This window comes from Dipteris shenzhenensis, chromosome 19 (genome assembly GCF_047967505.1).
Source record: "Dipteris shenzhenensis isolate YYH24624 ecotype China chromosome 19, Dip_SZ_1.0, whole genome shotgun sequence".
NCBI classification, from domain to species: Eukaryota; Viridiplantae; Streptophyta; class Polypodiopsida; order Gleicheniales; family Dipteridaceae; genus Dipteris; species Dipteris shenzhenensis.
In genome coordinates, this window is record NC_141614.1 from 19068660 (window position 1) to 19090201 (window position 21542).

The 21542-nt window shown below is 46.1% G+C and overlaps 1 protein-coding gene across 1 annotated transcript in view; it reads left to right on the forward strand.

Annotated features, from left to right (window-relative positions):
* Positions 1-5914, forward strand: part of LOC147890183 (uncharacterized) — a 102353-nt gene extending 96439 nt beyond the window's left edge. The window contains exon 6 of the mRNA XM_087390227.1: positions 5821-5914. Within this exon, the coding sequence (XP_087246353.1) occupies positions 5821-5914 (94 nt within the window). The remainder of the gene's footprint in view (positions 1-5820) is intronic.
* The last annotated feature ends 15628 nt before the right edge of the window (positions 5915-21542 follow it).

Below are 21542 nucleotides of genomic sequence, written 5' to 3' on the forward strand. Positions count from 1 at the left end.
CATTGGATATTCACCATTTCAATTTGTTTACGGTCTGGAGGCAGTTATGCATTATGAATTTCATCTATTTCTGCCATGCCGGATTATGCTGAGCATCCTTGAAGCTCTAAGGCTCATTTTCAGGTTCCATCACTGAGGTCATCAAAGCAAAATTGACCTTTTGCTGATTTTTTGGAGTGCTGGCCCTGGTTTTCCCCAAAGTAGGCTGATCCTTAGCATTTTGAATGGTCAACCTTGCCCAACGTGGAATAGATTTCTCTGCTGTACCACTTGGAGCTGCATCAACATCTTTAGTTGCCTCACGACGTTGATAATGCCTCCAAACATGAGGCTGTCTATTCTCATTAATTGGCTACAAATCTGAAACATTTGAGGGAGAGCCATCCTCAACATGTGGCAAGCCATTTGAACTATGAGAAGTAGAAAGGGAAGCATCAGGAGACTCCGTCTCATCATCCTCAAACTGGATGATGTCCAAAGAGGTGTCATCTTATGGTGGCAAGTATGCACTAGCAGGCTGCATGCACTCATTCTCAGCAAAGAGAACACCTCTCCTGATTATTACCTTCTTGGTAGCGGGATTATAAAGCCTAAATCCCCTACTTTCAGTGCTATATCCCACGAAAATGCATTTGACACTCTTGTCATCAAGCTTTGTCTGATGTGCATTTGGAACCAAAGCATATGCCACTGAGCCAAAAATTCTGAAATGACTAACCTTTGGTTTAAAGCCATACAAAGCCTCAAATGGAGTCACATTAACCAAAGCTTTGGTAGGGCATCTGTTCTGAATATAAGTGGCTGTCACAACTGCTTCTCCTAAAAAATCCTTTGAGACTCTCTTGAATTTCAGCATGCATCTCGTCATTTCCATGAGAGTACGATTCTTCCTCTTAGGGAGTGGATTCTGCTGTGGTTTGTAAGGTCATGTCAAGTGATGTTTAATCCCATGCTGCTTCAAAAATCCATGGAATGCATGTGACATGTACTCTCCCCCTCTATCTGAGTTGAGTGTTCCAATTCTAGAATTGGGTTGGTTCTCAGCCATAGCTTTGAACTCCTGAAACCAATAGAACACCTCAGATTTTTCCTTGATGAGAAAAAGCCATGTGAACCTGGAGAAGTCATCTATAAAGGTCACAAAGTACCTTGCTCCTCTATGCATGGAAATAGTCATGGGGCCACATACATCACTGTGCACTATCTGCAACACTCTAGTTGCCTTGACCCAATTCTTGCCTTGTTTACTGAATAGCAAGCAATGCAATTTGCCAAGTGCACACCCCTCACACACTTCATTTTCTGGTTGCTGTAATTTTGGCATTCCCTGAGTCATATTGTTGTTGTACAAGTAGGACAATGCCGTGTGATGGACATGTCCAAACCTGGCATGCCATAAATCAGCCTGGGAAGTGTTTGCTACAGCCAATACCTTCTGATCATAAGGCTGAGCATCAAGCTTGTATAAGCCTCTGTCATATGTGCCTGTTGCTACAACCTCATACCCTTTCTTTGGATCCTTGATCCTACATTGGTTATCCTGAAATTCGACCAACATATGTTGATCATGGGCAATGTTTGAAACTGAAATCAGATTTTGCCTGAAATCTGGAACATACCAAACATCTCGGATATACTTAACTTCCCCATTATCAAGCTGAATAGGAATGTGCCCAACTCCGATGATGTCTTGAGAAGCATCATTGGCACATGTAACCTATCTGCCGTGAATAGGTGTGATGCTCTCAAACCACTCTTGGTGAGGAGTCATGTGCTCAGTAGCACCACTGTCGATATACCATGTATCACTTGCAAGAAGGGAAGCATCCCCTGATTGATTTTCACCATTCAAATCCCCCCTGGCATCCATCTTCTCATTAAATGCAGCAAACACAAAATCTCTATCACCTTGGGCAAGATGAGCTTCACCATGTGCATCTGAAGCACGAGTTTCAGTGGGGGCAACAAAATTACTGCTAGAGCTGTCCGGTGCTAACCTGCGGAGTCTCAGCCCTGATGGAAGTCATTCCTATGGTGTGTTTTTGGTTGCTGGTAACAACACTGCAAAACCCATTTGCTTCATGCAGCAGGTCACAATTAAGGCAATGCCGGGTGGAAATACAGAGCAGAGCAAGGAAGTGACCTACACTGTATACTTCAGTCCAAAGCCTGGCCAAGCCTCTAGTGAGGGTAGAGCAAAACCAGTTATCTTCACGGGTGTGGAGAACAAAGTCATGGTAACAATAGCATGCGAAACTTGAAGGAAAAGCCTAGATGCCCCTATTTAGGGTTGGTTTGCATGAAGCAAAGTGGCACTGAAAAGGGTCTTGGTATGAAATTGTGGATGGATGGGCTCTTGGATAAAAAATTGTCTCCGTCCTTGGAGAAACAAGTGATGGCAGCCAGCTATTTAGTGAAAAAGCTTGGTGCTATGAGAAGTCTGTCACAACTTTTCTAACCTCGGATGTGAAGACATGGTCTAAAGCTAACTTTGAAAAGGACATCAAAGATGAAGGCTTTTTCTTGATAATAGAGCACCTCATGAACCCCTCCTCAGATCCATCATCTGCATCTATGCACAATAAGATAATGTCCGCAGCCTGGGCCTTGTACAGCACCATATGTGATGGACTGTTGGATGTGATAAGAACCATGGTAAAGCAAGACATACACGCAGTCATTGGTAGCAAGATGGAGAGATCGCTCAGGGACGAGGCTACAGCTGTCAAGAATGAAATGGAAAAGGATTTTTCCAGCTTGCTACAAGCAATGAAGCAGCAGGTGTCAATCTCGACGCAGTGTCAGGAGGACATTCCCTTTGCCTCTTCTTTTCATTGGCAATCCTTTTCTGACACTCTGCGATGTAATGCCCTGGCTTCTTGCAATAATTGCATTTGCCCTTTTTCTGATTTTTGCTTGAACTGCTTGCATTCCCCTCCTGGGGCTGAGTTGTATGGCTGTGTTTTGGCTCAAACTTTTTCTGAAATTTGCCTTTTCCACCCATGGCAAGCGCTTGCTCACCCTGACGAGCAGCTTTGGCGAAATTTGAGCATCTCTCCTCTTCCTGCAACAAAAGCCCAACTAACTCATCAAACGAGAGTGGGGCTGCCCGCGTCCCTACCCCTCCCTCTCCTGCCGCTCCCCTCCCCGCTTCAGTAGCAGCTTCTTCTGCTTCAATAGCCCTGCATCAAGCCCTGCATCAAAAATGCTTCGGCCATGTACAAAAACGTTTGTGTACCATGATGAATAAAATCTGCGAGAAAGGGCTGCAGCTGCAAGCTAATCACCTTTGCCAAAATCATATATGTAGTGCCCAAGAGAGTAATGGGATTCCATTGGGTAACATAATTTCTATAACACAATTTGAGATATGATAATGAGACCCTTTGTAAGTGAATCAGGTAGAGCACCAGAGTCCAAAACACTGTGTAGAGCTGAAGTGATATGATCACCAATCATGTCCCAAAAAGTAATGGTGACCATATCACCAATTATGTCCCAAAAAGTAATGAAGAAGGTTGGCTAGTTTAGGGTTACAACTAGGCTAACCTATGATCTTGGATTGGATCTAGGTTTAGTACATAGCCTAACCTAAGATATGGATCATAGGTTAGACGTAGTCTACGTATGATCTCAGATTGGATCTAGGGTTAGAACATAGTCTAACCTAGGATATGGATTAACCTCAGGTTGAGACTAGAGCTAGCATGGATGAGGCTTAGATCATGTGGATTGGGCTAGTCTAAGAAAGGCATGGCTATTCTAGGATTAGCAGAGCTAATTAGGGGAAAGTATGGCTTTACATAAAGTAATCCTACTTTATTCATGCAACCTAAAGTTAGGCTACCTAGCTCGTGCTAGGTCTATAAGTATGAGCCAAGGCTTAATATTTGAGGTCAGAGGACTTGAATCTTGCTCTGGACATAGACCTATTGGCCTAGGAGTGGTAGCTAGAGAAAGGAGCATGTTTATGGGATACATATTTTGACTTTGAAGCTAGCTACCTTCCACGGTGGTCTAGACCTTAGGCTCGGAGGGTAATCGATCTATGGTGGCTGGGAGGTAATTGGTTTTTTTGCGAGATTGTCCGTAGTCTTACAGACTCTCACTTAGTGTTTATACCTCACCTTAGTCAAATGTGATTTGACGTAACTGGGGGTGTTTTATATCGTATTAGGGTTTGAAGAGTTCTCTTGCTTGGGAAAAGCAAAGATCCCCACGTATGTTCTTGTTCGTGTGAAGGATGACACATACCTAGCAAAAATAGATAGAAGAGGTGGGAAAATGTCATGTTTGAAATTGTGAAAGTGTTCACACCTCTTGTACATTTGAACTTGAGCGCCTTCACAAGACGACTCCTACACTCACACCTCTTTGCATCCATTTTATGCACCACAGTGCTTTCCATGCCCGTGCACTCCTCACACATTGCACTGCATTGCTCTCCTTCTTTTGTGACATGAATTAGAAAGTATTCTACTTGCACCCATGGCCTTAGGCCTTCGGTAATATTTACGGAAGAGGATGAGCCCCACCTTAGGCACCCTCCCTATAACTTGGTCATGTGCAGTAATATTTACGGAAGAGGATGAGCCCCACCTTAGGCACCCTTCCTATAACTTGGTCATGTGCAGTAATATTTACGGAAGAGGATGAGCCCCACCTTAGGCACCCTCCCTATAACTTGGTCATGTGCCATTACCCATGTGGTCTAAATGCTCTCTTGGACTAGCCTTTGTGAAAACATCGGATGTGTCTCTAGTCTTGGACATCAAATGAGTCCAATTATGATCATATATCTGCTCTATAATGGATTGGTATTAAATTTCATCTACTTTTCCAAAGCTACTCTAGATGTCATGTTGTATAACCATGAGCTCCACTTGTTAAAAAGCCTTGTCCTCAAGAATCTATCTAATCCACATAGACCCATAAGATTACCTCTATACTTTGCCTCTTTCAAAAGAGAGGGATACCTGTAGTTGCTACTTGCTAAGCCATGAGGTAGCCCTTGACCCCAACAAGAAGCAATATCCTTGTTTGGAGTCTAGCTTCCTAGCCCAATCGAAATCACCAAGAGTGGTCCTAACTCTGAAAGTGATTACTTGTGCCTTGAGAAGTCTAATGCCTGCCTTTTAGAGAGTATTCCTTGGATTTGAAGAGTTAGTGCATATTTGATGTGGGGACTGAGACTACCGACAAAGTCTTGTACTTTGTCAAGTCAACCAGTGGAGAAGTGTCTTCTTTGGGCTTCCCATTGGGTAGCCACCATCTAGAACTTTGTTGTTTAGCTACCTCTTTTGTCTAGAACGTTTGTAAAATCTCTAAGTAGTACTCTTGTTGAAATTAAGACATTGTCAAACCTCTTCCAAACTTCCATACCAAGGAAATAATGAAGGGGTGTGTCATAATAAGGTAAAATTTATTTTGCGAATGAAGACTTGATATAGGGCACCAACCCTACAATTCTAATTTCACGGAAGGTTTTGAGTTTCTTACAACATAAAACAAAGCAAGTTCTTGCAATCTTGATTGGTTTTAAACTTTGGTTTGAGTTTAAAAGAACAAAAATAGCTGTCAACCTCAGCCTTGGTTGCTCTCTTGTTAGCTCGGACGAGCTGTTTATTATCACCTCTTAGGGTGTTTAGTTTCACGCTTGCATGATGTATTTTCACATTGATCTTCGTCTCGATGGGCTTTTTCATTCTTAATAGATGTGTTTTTCGTGAACAAAAAAAGAAGAAAAATAGCTTTACACGAATTGATAATAAATTATGTTACTTTAACTATTATTGAATCTATTGAATTGTCCACATGAAGTGCATTAGGTGATGAACGTAAACGTGGCCAACACGTTCCCTACAGGCAATCCAAACTTACAAGAATATTACAGGCAAGGAGGAATTATACTTGAATACATTTTCATTACTCTGTCCGCACATATGTTTGCAACCTTTGCTCAAAAGGATGAATAGGATGTAGGTTGTATATGCAACTTTTCAAATACATTGTCTATTTGCCATAAAATTCAAGGTACACTCAAAAAGTTACAAATTTTCCTAGATGTGTTGATTCGAATTCCAGGCCTCTCTTGGAGGAAACAGTAGGACTTGCATGATTGCATGCATCAGGTAATCCTTATTTTGGTAAAATGAACCTTAAATATGCTTGCTGAATACTAGGAAAGAGTAGGTTTCACAATCCACATCATGATTCTTTAATTTATTAGCCATGCATGTCATATGCATTGAACAAAATGTAAAAAGCACCTCTGGTCTATGACATCATTGCATCATCATGAAAGGACTTTCTCCACTAACTCCTTTGTAACCCTAATGTTTTAATGAGCTATTGACACAGTACACACGAGTTTGTGTAAAAGGTAAACTAAAAGGACCTTAGGTTTAATAAAATTGAGGTGATAGGTATTAGTCGTAAGAGATAAATTATCTTGAAAGGAATTTCTCCAATAACTCCTTTGTAACCCTAACCTTTTAGAGAGCTCTTAACAAGGTACACACGAGTTTGTGTAAAAGGTAAACTAAAAGGACCTTAGGTTTAATAAAATAGAGGTGATAAGTATTGATGGTAAGGGATAAATCCACATTGGATAGGTTTGAAACATATTCAATGGAGGCTATCTTCAACACTTCAATGGTGAGAATGCATAAAGATAAAGAAAATTCTTGCTGTGGGAGCTTACAAGGATGTAAATAGCTAGAATAGAGATTTAGGCCATGTGAAAGGCTAGATCAAAGTATAGGTTTCATGCTGGGGCTGCATTCTGTCTTCATCAACAACCACTTCAATAAGATTATTGACCACTTCAGCACATGACTTAACACTACAAACTGGTCAAACTGCTATTTTGTTTGGTATCCACAACCCTGTTTTTGTTAAGTCTAGCTTCTACATCTATTGCACCCCTGAATTCTAATTTCTCTTCAGTCATGTCCCTAGCACCATCATGAATGTCTCACCTCCTTTCTCCTCTATGGTGCCTTTCCCACTATCTCTGTCCCTTGCTATTTCTTACCCTTCATACATGGCTTTCATTCCATCTCTCTTTTTGCAATTGCTCTTGCATCCTCATTGACCTCCAGATCTTCTATGTTATCACCATCTGCATTTGAATCAGTAGTGCCTTCAGCACCTACAATACCATCTATGTACTCTTCATCTATGGTTACATCAGTATTGACTTCACCACTGTGGTCCTCCCCAGGGATCCTTTTCTCATCCATGGCCTCTCAACCATATGTCCCCGTAGCACTCACACTTACTGTTGTTGAATCAGAAGGCCCTATAGCTGTTGAAATTTCTTTAGGCCCTAGAGTGGTTGAGGTGTTACGTCAGCCATAGAAGTTCTCGGTTCCCTAGAAAGAAAGAAAGAAAGAAAGTTTATTATAGTCTACGAAAGACCGATGGGTCTATGCGACTGGTAGAAAAGCTGATACAACAAGCAAAAAGGATGGAGCTACCAAACGAGCATCATCACCCATGTTGAATGCTAGGTTCTAAGTAGTACATAGTCATATCATCAGTAAAAGCGACTTCATCATCATCACCACAATCCTCATCATCATGTCGATCAATCCACGTCACTAGGCTATGCCATCTCTGGCCACCAGTACAATGCGGCTTCACAGGGTGTAAATGTCAAAGAGAGCTCGAGAGGGGGTAGGGTGCTGCTGATGCGTAGCTAGTGATGGAGCGCTAGCGACTGTCTATGGGTGTTTCCACCGTCTGGATCTTCTAGAAGTGGCTCTGCTCCTAACCACAGCTATTGTAACACATATGGGTTGTGTCTTAGGTCTGAACAAGGATGGGAGGTCACCCAATGTGATATGTGTGTTAGTGCGTTGTCGTGTATGACGTGCCTCGGGCTCCGGGTCCCTACTGCGTCTATAGGCGTGATCTGTACGATATGGCTGGTGACCTCGCTTTGAGAAGAGTCGAGCAGTGTGTCTGAGGCCTGCCTTTGTATCGAGAGTAAGTGCTCTCTATGTCGAACCGCCTCATGAATGAAAGAAACAAGACACCCCTGGTCTGGATACGAAAGGAGTCTGGAGAGGGGCCCAAAGAATCTGAGTGTACTCTAGTGGGACAATGAAGCCCTCCTCAGAGATGCGAAGACAATGATCTCTTTAGAAGTTGAGCTTCACTGGAACTCTCTTAGGTCTTGAATGTGTGTAGTTGTAAGAGGTCCTCGGATGACCTGGTACTCGTGGTACCCAAGTAGGATAGATGGAGCATCTAAGCTGTACTGGAATAATCTATCCATGTGAAGCCCCAATCTCTTGAGCCACCTACGTGTCTGTGTGTGTTTGTGCATACTAAACTCTCCCATCCCCTCCATCTGCAAGACTCATGAACGAAGCGAGAGCTAGCCATGGCAGCCTATGTCTCCTCGATGTGTTGTCTTCATACTTTGTGACACGGTGTAGATAAGTAATGGTCTGGAATGCCGCATCTAACTAGAGTGAAGAAGCGCCAAACTCAGCATGAATGATATGGCGTGGCACCAATGGGTTCCCTTGGATCATCCATGAGAGCAAGAGAATCAGTAGTCGCTCTGCTCAAGCCCCTACTCGAGCCCACTCTGTGTCCAATAGATCAGGTCCCCAACAAGGGGCTACCATACATGCCGGCTGGTCAAACCAAGGAGTCAAAGAGAAGAGCCTTGGTCTGACGGTCCTAGAAGTGTAAGTGGAAGCATCGTCACCCAAGTCAGGCAAGTGAGGCATATCACCTGCTCAGTCGAGTCTGGATTGCCGGTCTCATTGTGAAAATAGGGCTAGAGAAGACAACACCCAAGCTAGCATACGAGGAGACGATCTCAACCAGGGATTTGTCAAATGTGAACTACTCCCTGTGCATGGCTTCTCGAGATGTGTTGAAGATGATAACCTTGGTCTTGCCAAGGTTGACCTTCACATCATATGAATCACAAAAAGCCTGCAATGCATCCAAATGCCTCTGGAGGCCTCGGGGGAGGAGGACATCAATACCACATCATCGGCATACAAGAGGATCAGAGTACCGGCAAGGGAGCACCCAGCCCCCCCAAGTGCTCCTATGAAGGTCTCGAGCTCATCTATGTAGAGGCCAAACAAGGTTGGTGATAAAGGACAACCTTGTTTGACCCCAATGGTACTCATAATCTCCTCTTTCCACCCTGCACCTGTCTAGACTCGGCATGAGACTTTCTCACAAAGTGCTATAACGTCCTAGATGATCTTCTGGTCATACCCCAGCTCTTGCAGGTACTTAATGAGGCGGGCTTGTGGGAAAAGCTTTGTGAAAATTCACAAAGCAATAGTACACCCTCTGCTTCCGTGATTTGGCCTCCTCTTGACACTCTTGAGTGTGAGTATGTGATCCATGGTCCCGCCGGAATCCTACCTGCCCCTCTACTTTGAGTCCCTGCATCATTGCAAACCGGCTGACCTCTGTGGTGTCAAGTACAGATGCATAGATCTTGGACATGACACGCCCAATCATAATGGTCCTGTAGTTTTCTAGGCTCATGGGATCCCCATCCTTGTGAATAGGAGTGATAGTTTTAAGGATCCATGCATGTGGGAAGCCAAGGCAAACTGTGTCATTGAATAGCTTTGCTAAGATCAGGGCTAGGATGTCAATTCTGTATGCAATAAACTCAGTACAGAGTACCTTGTGATCTTTGGCTCGGCCATTGTGAAGCTTCAATGCTGTGTCCTTGACATCACCTCTGGTAAATAGAATGCAAGTGGTGGGGCGGGGTGAGTGCGAGAGGTCAAGGGCGGACTAGTGAGGAACATCATAGAGGCTGCGTGCATATGGGTGCCAAACTGGAATGAAGGGCAGCCTCGTGGAGTGAACGTCTAATCAAGGCAGCTTGGTCCTCTAGTAGGGGTATGTGATCAATGTATGTGAGTAGTGTATATAGTCGTGCAAAGTATGCAGGTGCTAGATCGTGATCAAAGTGTATGTCATGATAAGTGGTGTGTGTAATCGAAGTGATGGATGGTGCTGTGAAACGGGGTGTGGAGATGCTAAACAAAAGATAGGTGTGATTTGCCCTTGGGGGTGGTGAAACGGAGAAGTCCGTGATGTGCGATGTGAAGGTAATCCCATGATGTACTCAACTACGCTAGACCCTCCCCCCTGTCACAAAAGATCAGAGATGCCTCACCATCCTGAGCATGATGCAAATCATGCAATAGCTTCCTTAACCACATACATTCCATAGTGGTTGTGTTTGACTGGAGGGGAGAGAGACGCGGCTTTGCTTCTTACTGAGCGATGCATCACGCGGAGCCCAATGAGAAGCAATGGACTTGCGGTCATCAATGTCCCTTGACCAATCTGAGTCTGAAAAACCACTCAGCTACCATCTAGATCATAATGCAGCCCATAAGAGAGTGTACCGAGTGTACATAGCTGAGAACCCTTTTTGCTGCGTTCCAATGCGTGACTGTGGGACAATGCATGAATTGACTGAGTAACCTTGTGGCATAGGCAATGTTTGGTCTAGTGGAACATAAGTAGATAAGACTATCCACCAGCTGCCTGCAGAGTGTGCCATCAAAATTTTCAGCCTCATCATGCTTATTGATCTTGATTCCCTTTTCCAATGGCGTGGCCACAGGTTTACAATTCTCCATGTTAAATTTGTTCAAGAGGCCCTTTGAGTACTTTGTTTGTGACATAGATATTTCCCCTTGGGTCTGCCAAAATTCAATGCCAAGACAATAGTGAAGTAACCCGAGATCTGTTATATCAAATGTCTGACATAAGATTGAAAGGATAAAACTCCTAACACCGAGTCTTCCTATCAAATCACGGGCATAGGCACACTATTTTTCCACCCAGCCAACCTCTAGTAAAGCCTGCTCAAATCATCACGTACAAATTCATACCAGCTAGCTTTTTCAAAGCCCTCATCTCCCTAGATGAATCTGGATGCCACATGTCCTAATCTGGAAGCCCCTACCATGCACCCTTTTACCCCTCTCTTGGGATAACATTAATTCCATTTGCCCCTTGGCAATTTACACATTTAGGTACACCTAGGTCCTTGACCTTAGGTTCGTCTAGCTTGTGCCATTTCGCCCTCACCAAGGACCTTGACATTGATTCATTTAACCGTTTACTTGAAAGACAACAAAATACAATATAAAAGTCATTCCTCTAAAAGAAAATGTCTACTGAGTCTTTCAAGGTCATGTTGCCTCGACTTGAGCATAACATTCCTTCCCTCTTCAGGTATCAATGTCCTCGATGATAAAATCTAGGAATACTCTCCGCATCTGGTACATGGATTCCCAAGTAGTCTCCAATAGAGGTAGACCATGCCATGCAACCGACACCGTGGGTATCTTCCGATTGCATGCTTGCATTGTTCCTCGATCCAGGATTCTGGTTGGTTTGCGCCTTGCATTATCCCCTATCTCCTGAAACAAAACAACGCCCTCGATTAGTGAGTCACTTGAGTGCAAAAATTTCTTTAAATGAGAAACATGAAACACTGGGTCCACCTTACAACCCTGTGGTAATTCCAACTTAAAGGCCACCTTGCCTATTCTTTTAAGAATTACCGTGGCCCACAATATCAAGGTGATAACTTAGGCAAATTCGAACAGTGGCAACCACTTGTCCCACGTATGTTGCCTCAATGAAACATATGCTCTAAGCATATCCTCTAAAGTCTGGTTGACTATTTCTGTCGGACCATCTGTTTCAAGATGATCCCCACTATTTATTCCCAACTCAGTCCTTAGTGCCTCAAATACTACAGTCCAAAAATGACTGATAAATATAACATCCCTATTTGACACTATGGATCTAGGTATCCATGCAGATGAAATATATGTTTAGTAAATAAATCCGCCACTTGCGGGGCACTAACAAACTCTCTGGTTGGAATGAAGTGAGCCATCTTGTTAAGATGATCAACCACCACAAGGATAGAATCCACCTTGTGTCGTAGGCAGACCTACTATAAAGTCCATGAAAATGCTCTCCCACCTTCCTAGTAGTATTTCCAAGGACTGTAAAAGACCAGGTGGCTTCACCCACTCTGCCTTACTCACTTGACACGAAAAACAACGTGTCACATATTCATGAATATGTTTTTTCATTTTTGGCCAAAAGAAATCTTGTCTCACGAGATCATATGTCTTCTCGATTCCTGGATGTCCCGCACATGGGCTATCATGGCACTGTTGAATGACTCTCTGCCTGAGATCATTCTGATTAGGAACTACTACCTTGCCATTTCTTTTCAGCATACCATTCCCTATGGTATATCTTGCATAAGTTCGGCCTTTTATGGATGCCAGGTCACACTTTTCCCCGGGTTTAAGTACATAATCCTTAGGCCAAAGGCTCTGGATGAACTCATCCACCTTTTGAGTTTCTCTAATCTCGCCATTAGCGCACTCTCTAATACCGTGAAACTCATTTTATGCATAATGCGTGACAATGCATCAGCAATTTTATTATCCTTCCCTCTTTGGTACGAATAGTCATGTTAAACTCATGCATGAGTTCTGCCCACCTAGTTATGGCCTCTCAGGTTTACTCTGATCCATACAAATAATGTCTCCATGTTTTCAAAGCATGGACAACGGCATACAACTCTAATTCATGAGTTGGCCAATTTCTTTGTGAGAGGGAGAAAGCTTTTTGCTTTCAAAGGCTGCTGGCCTTCCCTCTTGGAGGAGAACTGCTCCTACCGCAATGCCACGCATCGATTTCTATGAAAAATGGTTTCTGGGGATCAATTATTTTTAACACCGGTCTTAAGACTATACCTACTTTATGGCATTGAAACTTTCTTGTTGATTCATAAAAGGTACATTATCCGAGGTCATATCAATCAATGGTGATACTATCTTAGAATATCCTTTGATATGCCTTCGTCAAAATTGGACAAATCCCAAGAATGATCGCAAAGCGATCAAACACTGAGGGATAGGCCAAGTTAGTATCGCAGCCACTTTCTTTGGATACATTTCCACCCTCTCATGAGTAATAATGAATCGTAAATATTCAAGTCTGATACCTGGTTTGACAAATGAGAAAATCGTTGGAGGAGCTCCCCGTCTGCTGCTGCCCGCCACTGCCTATCACCCAGCCCCCGCTCCCTAGCTGGCTGGCCGCGCAGGCCCCTTAGCAGCCCCCGCTCCCTAGCTGCCTGGCCGCGCAGGCCCCTTGGCAGCCCCCGCTCCCTCGCTGCCTCCGCTCCCTAGCTACCTGGCCGCGCAGGCCCCCTTGGCATCCCCCGCTCCCTAGCTGCCTGGCCGCGCAGGCCCCCTGGCAGTACTTTGCTCCCTAGCTGCCTGGCTGTGCAGGCCCCTTGGCAGCGCCCAACTCATAGGTCGCCTTGCGCCCTACTGCCTCGACCGCGCAGGCCCCTTGGCCCTGCGCCCTGCTGCCTTGGTCGCGCAGGCCCCCTAGGCAACGTCTTGCTTCAGCCTGAATTTCGCGCCTTCCTTCAGCCTGCTGCCCTCTCCCTTGCTGATTGCCCGCCCCTCCCTTGCTTCTGGTTAGGCAGTTTCAGGGCCCTCTCCGGGACTGTTCGACTTGTGTTCCGGGGAGTTGAGATCCTGGGCTGTTTCCAAGCATTGGCGGAGCTGTCTGCTTCAGCACTGAGCGACCTGTTTGCATCCCACGCAGGCTGAAGATCGAAGCTTTCTTTTTACAGGTTTCTTTGGGGGTTTTACTTGTGGTTGGTTGCGAGTTCTTGGTGGGTATTTTCAGCATAGGTAGCTCCTCCCCTCAGGATAGCGTAAGCTGAGACAATGGAGGACACTAATGCCACTCCCGTCGCCGAACCTGAGGAGATTGAAGTCACAGTTTCTTTTCCTCCCGACATTGTGCAGATGATTGAGGTAGCAGAGGAGGGTTTTCGTTCGACACACATCATTGGCTTTCTACCCGGTAGAGGCCAACAGTTACGTGATTGGGTGTACACCAGCATTGCCTCTTTGGGTGTCTCAGTTACGGTTTTCCGATTGCTTGGCAAAGGGTACTTTTCTTTTGGCCTTCAGTGTGCAGAGCAGGCTCAAAGAGTACTTATGAGCTCACCGATTCAGTTTCAGAGCAGAGTCATCCATTTGTGGCCTTGGCGGAAGCACTTTAGCTCTACTTCCCCTGGACCGCGGCAGGTCTCCTTTTGGATCCTTTTCCCTAGACTTCCTGATGAGGTCAGCTCTTGTCGCAGAGCTGTGGAGCATATGGCTAGTGTGGCAGGTATAGTCATCCCTTCAGGTGCTAGACTTTCCTATGCTTAGTCACTTACTGGCACAGGGGTTACGAGGGTCAGACTCATTGCAGATTTCCCCCCTTCTCGACCTTTGCCTACTTTGATTTTGTACTCCACTGGAGATGGGGTCCAGATGCAGCAGAGGGTTTTGTACGAGGGTCTTCCTGATCAGTGTCTTTTTTGTTGGAAGAGAGGTCACTTTATTAGGGATTGCCCCAGTCGTCGGCATCAATCAGAGACTCCGGATACATCTCATCCTCCGAGTGACCCAAAACCTACAGCTCAGCCTCTAGGGGTCTGTGAGCCTGCTTCGACTCATTCAGCAGAGCGAGAGGAGATTCCTCTGGGGGAGCCTCCAGTGAACTCAGAGGACTTGGAGGTGCCTCCAGCGGAACAGATTTTATGGAGAGCTCAGAGGAGACGGAGACAGAGGGAGAGTCAGCAGTATGAGCAGCCTCCAGGGGTCTCTAAGCCTGCTTCGACTCATTCAGCAGAGCGAGAGGAGAATTTTTTGGGGGAGCCTCCAGTGAACTCAGAGGACTTGGAGGTGCCTCCAGCGGAATAGCTTTCACGGAGAGCTCGGAGGAGACGGAGACAGAGGGAGAGTCAGCAGCACGAGCAGCCCCAGGTACGAGCTCACAGTTGGCAGAGAGTTGAGACACATGTGCAGGAGACCCCGGAAAGGGGAGATACAGAGGACCATCTGCAGGCAGGTCTTGACACTGTGCAGGAGATGCTAGCTCAGGGAGTTGAGACACACATGCAGGAGACCCCGGAAAGGGGAGATGCAAAGGACCATCCGCAGGCAGGGCCTCACACTGTGCAGGAGACAGTAGCTCAGGATTTGATGACTCTTGACACTTCTACCCCGGAGGTTCATATATTGGTTTCTGAGACAGTTATCCAGCAAGAGACTGCTTAGGCTGCAGACACGGTGATGGATGCCTCTTCACAGCAGTCCAGTGAGAGAGAGGTATTTCACGACACAGGTCAGAGTCACAGCCCGTCCCAGGATCTCATGCGCCTGTATGAGGTTCCCTCGAGACCTCTCTCTCTTCCCTGTCGCACAGTACCTTCTTTTGTTGGTATGAGGAGCGTCCTCTCAGACACCCCTCCCAGTACAGCCTCGTCCTCGCAGCTTTTCACTCGTGGTTTATCCAGATCTTTTGCGAGTGCGGTCACAGATTTCACTCAGTACCCAGACAGGCGTGAGGGTTGGGAGATCCTAGCAGATGAGATTGAGCGAGATTTTCAATCACCCTTGTGTACAGGCACCTCGTCGCAGATTCTTCCTCTCCCTCTCACCTATTACAGGTGTAGAGTTAGGACGGCTCAGCCTTTTTCAGCTCTTCAGACTCCTAGACGTGACCCCAGGATGGTTGACAGAGATCTGCCCGTTGAGTTTTGGTCCTTCTTGGCTCAAGGGGTCTCCACAGACTCCCTCACTAGATTGGAACTTCTCCCGGTATTTTGTCGACAGTCAGAGGAGGTAGAGGAATACTTGGGATCTGTTACCCTATCTAGAGAGGGGCACATTCTTCGTTTCTCTGCAGGCAGCTTTCATTCTTAGGGGAGCGAAAGCTGGTCAGCTGAGCTACTTGACAGCGAGATTGATAGACAGCTTTTGAGCATGACTTAGTTTTCATCGGTTCATCGTATTGTCAGCTCGCAGATTCATTCTTGCCCTAGGACTCTTCGACCTAGCTTCGGCGGCAGGGCCTTTCTGTTTTTGTTCTTTGAGGTTCAGGGAGACTTTGATTTGCCCAGGAGTGCTGGTTGGTTTGACTTTCAGCTCCTCAGTTCGCGTCAGAGTATTATTCCTTTGGATGGAGCCATTTTACATGAGTTGGGGCAGATTTGGAGCTTGATCAGAGACCGACTTTGGATTGCGCCATCAGAGAGAGTCATTTGTGCCGCTGCCACTGGCATCCCATCACTTCCATCCGATGTCTAGGCTGTCCATCATTTCTTGGAATGTGAGAGGACTGAACGGCCGCAGATTTATTTCAGATGCAGATGGTCGTAGATCCGGAGTTCCTAGATTGCAGTTGCTTAGGGACTCCCTTCGATTTATTTCCTTAGGGTCCCCTCCAGACATTGTGCTTATGCAAGAGCATAAGCTCTCCCAGGACAGGATTGACAGATGCAGATCCTTACTCAGAGGACAGAGCCGGACATATTGGAGCCCAGCGGATGGTACGAGGGGAGGAGTCTACATTTCAGTTTCAGCCAGATGGGCCCCAGAGATCACCCAAGAGGGTACACTAGTGGAGAGCAGGGCATGCTATGTTATTCTTCAGATTGAGAGCACAGTAGTTGGTGTTCTCAATGTGTACGCTCCCACGGATCCAGCCCGCAGACGTGCATTTTGGAGACAGCTCAGAGAGTCCCTTCCTCAGGCAGACACCTGGATTGTTGGAGGAGATTTCAACATGGTTGAATTCTCTGAAGACAAGTCGGGCCAGACAGAGGGTGGACTTTCTGATAGGGAGAGAGTGGAGTGGGATAGTTTTGTGTTGCATGCTGGACTTCATGATGCAGCTTGATTGGACGACTTTCGTCACTTCGCTGATGGTCTTTAGTTCACTTGGTCTGGGGTTTTCCATGGCTCTCTCTCTTTGGCTAGGCTTGACACGTTTTATATTGGCCATTGGGGCCAGGCCAGAGGAGGACAGCCGCCCGGGTTATGTTTTATCTGACCATGATCCAATCCTATTACAGATTCTCCCTACCTCTCGATTGGAGAGCACAGGCTTTGTGAGAGTTCTGGACTTTGTTTTTCAGGACACAGAGTTCGTCGAACGGTTGAGAGAGGCTTGGTTGACAGAGGACACTCCTGAGGATTAGGGCTGGATGATGTGGGTAGAGGGGGCTTTGGCTAGAGTCAGCATGGCCTGCCAGTTGAGGGCAAAAGAGGAGAACGAAAAGCTCAGAATCAGAGATCGGAACGCAAGAGCGGAGGTATCCAGACTTCAGAGATTGATTCAGAGCTTTCCTCATTCTCTTTTCATCAGAGGAGTGCAGCTTTGAGAGGCTCAGGAGAGACTAGAGGAGATTCAGGGCAGGAGGGCCCAGTTTAGGTTTTACTCCTAGCAGACCTTCTGGATCCAGAAGGGGGATAGATGCTCTAGAGAGTTCTTCAGGGCAGTGGGTCAGAGATACTCTTCGGACAGTCTTCGTAGACTTGTGGATGAGGCCGGGTCTCTTCAGACCGGATCCTCATCGTCTTGTTGAGATCACTTCTGATTTCTATTCCACTCTTTATACCGTCGATCCAGTCACCGAGGAGATGATCAGAGCCAGAGAGGAGATTTGGAGTCATGTCCCCCAGATGGTCTCAGACAGGATGAGTCATGTTTTGGATAGCCCGCTATCACTACTGGAGATCACAGATGCGTTACATGAGCTGCCCAGAGACAGATGCCCGGGGGAGGACGGTCTGTCGCCCCTTCTTTTTAGAGCTCTTTGAGATACGATTGGGCCTCATCTACTTTCTGCCTTTTCAGAGGCTCTCGATACAGGATCTTTGGGTGAGGCATTATGCACAGGTATGATTTGTCTCATCCCAAAAGGGGGAGACAAGACAGTCTTACGTAATTGGAGACCCATTACACTTTTAGGGACAGCCTATAAGATCCTAGCGAAGACCTTGGCCCTTCGTTTAAAGCCTATGCTGCCAGATATCATCAGAGCTACTCAGACAGGATTTGTCCAAGATAGGAGTATCTTGGATAATATCTTCACTTTTTGGGAGGCCACTCACTGGGCGAAGGAGAGTCAGCAGCAGATTGTAGTTCTCCTTCTTGATTTTGAGAAGGCCTAGGACAAGGTGGACTGGGGTTTCTTCGAGGGCACTATGAGAAGGCTAGGCTTCAGTGATAGATGGATCTTATGGGTCTCCTCACTTTACTCTCAGTCTTCTAGCAGGATGGTGGTCTATGGAGGCAGAGGACCGGCTTTTCAGCTATCCAGATCGGTACGACAGGGATGCCTGCTTGCACCTTACCTTTTCCTTTTCGTAGCGGAGGCTATGGGATACCTTATGCAGGCTACTAGTCATGGTACTTTGGGCTTTCATCTGCCTATCCGGCAGGAGCAGGAGCTTCTGGACACTGAGTTTGCTGATGATACGGCACTGGCAGTCAGAGGAGATGCAGATAGTCTTGCTACTGCTGCGGATGCAATTGACAAGTTCTGCCTAGCCTCAGGGGGACTCGTCAATTGGAACAAATCAAAAGGCATCTGGACTGGAGCTCAGCAGGATACCCCAGCATGGGGAGGAGACAGAGGCTTTGAATGGATACCCAGAGGCACCTCCACGAGATATCTAGGCTTCCAGGTTGGCATTGAGGTGTCCCCGACGCAACAATTTGCCCCAGTTCTTGAGAGTATCCGGAGAAAGCTAGCCTTCTGGAGTACGGCTAGACTCTCTTTGGCCGGTAGAGCGTTGGTACTCAACCAGATTCTACTAGCGACTATGTGGTATGTTGCGTCATGTTGGTGCTTTCATGCTGACTCGATTCGTCAGGTGAGGAGATTGCTTCGGAACTTTCTGTGGAGTGGTGGGGATGGTTCTGAGGACACTAGGGCCAGAGTTTCATGGGATACTATCACTTTACCTTTCTCGCAGGGAGGACTTGGGGTTCTTGATCCGGAGATGCAGAGCAGAGCCCTTTTAGTCAAACTTCTTGTTAGAGGTTTGACTCCAGGAGATCAGCCGTGGAAGTAGTTCCTACTGCATGGGATTCACCAGTGCACCCCCAGAGCAGCAGGTCAGTGGGCAGGTAGAGTCAATTGGATCTTCCTGACGGACCAGCATTCTCAGCCTTCCTCACCATTTGTGAAAAGGTTTGTTCAGATATGGGATCATTTTCGACAGCATCTCATCAGAGCAGTTCCCTCCTCCAGAGAGGAAATTGCCCGGCAGCCACTTTACCATAACCCCCTAGTTCGGTACCAGGGATCTTCCCTTGGTACAGAACTTAGGACTCCCTTGGCCAGATGGCATGCTCAGGGGGTTGTGACAGTTGGAGATTGGTTCAGGGAAGGTATGGAGATGTCAGAGGAGGTGATCAGAGACATGGGCCACTTGGACAGATTGCTGCCACCAGATTACTGATCATGAGAGCTATTCCTCAGGAGTGGAGGGATGTACTTACAGATCTAACCTATGTTGATCCATTTCTACTTGGTCAGATTGTTTTAGTGAGGTTGGGCTATGTATTGGAGTTCGGACCGGCACCGTTTATTTATTTTGAGACGGACTCCTCTCACAGATTGTATCCCACTCAGCCCCTGGATCGTCAGGAGCTTCTTTGGCAGAGAGTCAGGGTCATTGGTTGCCTGGGTAAGGAATGGGCCACAGATCCTTCCAGGTTGACCATTGCAGAGGATATTAGATGGAGAGTTTGGATTTTTCAGGGTCGACCTCTTGCGGAGCTTGACTGGGACCCAGGTGAGTGGGCATGGCCTGCTCCGGTGTCAGGCGTTCGTCCTCTTTCTTTCTTCCAGTACTCGACGAGGGCAGGTTACAACTTTCAGCAGAGAGACTCTCATCACATTCCATCTCCCTCCCAGCATTGGCACGCACAGGGACTTACTGCAGAGCTCTTGCTGAGCTAATGGACTCACTTTTGGGGCATCAGTAGAGCCAGGAAAGTCTCCTACTTTCTTTGGCTCACTATACATAGGGGCATACCTGTGGGTACTTGGCTCCAGCAGATGGGTAGACCCTCCTTGTGTATGCGTTGTCAGCTTGCAGAGGAATCTAGCAAGCATTGTTTATGGAGTTGCATCAGCTCTAGAGTGGTATGGACATGTATCTTCAGGTTGTTCTCATATGTTACATTTGAGTCCTTTCTGATGACGTGGGGCGCTGCTCTTTGGGGGAGAGGATTTGGAGCCTTTACTCTCTTTGAGTCAAAGCCAAGAGACCTTGGTTTCTTCATGCAGTGTCGCCAGAGACGGGGTCCCACGGAGGCCAGCATCATGGAGCCGCAGGATTTACTTTTGGTACCGGTACCAGCACAGGATTCCATGCCTACTTCAGCTGTAGGGTCAGCCTGGGAGGTGATTTCCAGCATTACCCTATGGCGGATATGGTGTTCGCGATGTTCTTTTGTCCTTGGGGACCATTTATGCACGGAGGTTGACACTCTCGCTTCCATTTGGGTAGAGATTATCTTCACTCTTAGGAGTCAGTGGGAGAGGTGTACAGGCACCTCTTTGGCAGCTCGTGGGAGACTTTTATCCTTCATGAGGACATGGGACTGCTCTTTATTTTTTCACTTGACCCCTTTTGGGATGTCGTGGCATTTTAGACCACCTCCATGGCTTTTTGCCACATTTTTGAGGCTAGGGATAGAGTACTTTCTCTCCCACCTATTGTATGATTTGGTTTGAATGGAATATATCACTCTTTATTTCAAAATATTCAAGTCTTATTATGCATAGCACAATTTTCTTTTTATTTACGTACAAACTGGCTTTCCTCACAAAGTACTAAACACTATTCTTAAGTGTTCGCGATGTTCAGTAATACTTTTGCTAAAAACAAGAATGTCATCAATAAAATATACTAAAAAACTTCCCGATATACGGGCGTAGTAAATCATTCATAAGCATGACAAATGTAGCTAGAGCATTGGTAAGTCCAAACGGCATTACCAAAAACTCATAATGTCCAAACCTTCTTCTAAAAGTGGTCTTATGCACATCGTCGCTTCTAATACGGGTCTGATGGTAGCCACACTTAAGATCTATCTTGCTGAAAATTATGGCCCCATGTAATGCATCTAGCAAGTCATCGATCCGAGCCATCGGATACTTGTGCTTAACAATGAAGTGCTCTGTAAACTATACAGAGGTAGAAAATATCGTCTTTCTTTTTCTTCGATATCACTGACAAAGCAACAGGTGAGAAATTGGGCTGAATCTGTCCTAGCTTGAGGTATTCTTCCAGTTGTGTCTTCGCACCTCCACTTCTTCGGTAAAACTTATTCTATAGGGAGGCCTATTTATAGGTTCTGCCGCCAAGATAAGTTCAATCTTATGTTGAACATTTCGCTTTGGAGGTAACCCATAAGGAAACTCGTCCCTAAAATAGTTAGAGAAGTCCTCTGTTATCTGATCAGGAAACTTGTCCATCTCCCCATCTTGGGTAACATCAGTGCTTTCCGATGGACCATCAATCGGCTCTACGGATGCTGTATAAAGAAACAAAAACTCTTCTTGAGTTTTTCGAACTTCCATAACTGAAACTAACGGTCCCTAAGGTGAATCCGTTTCA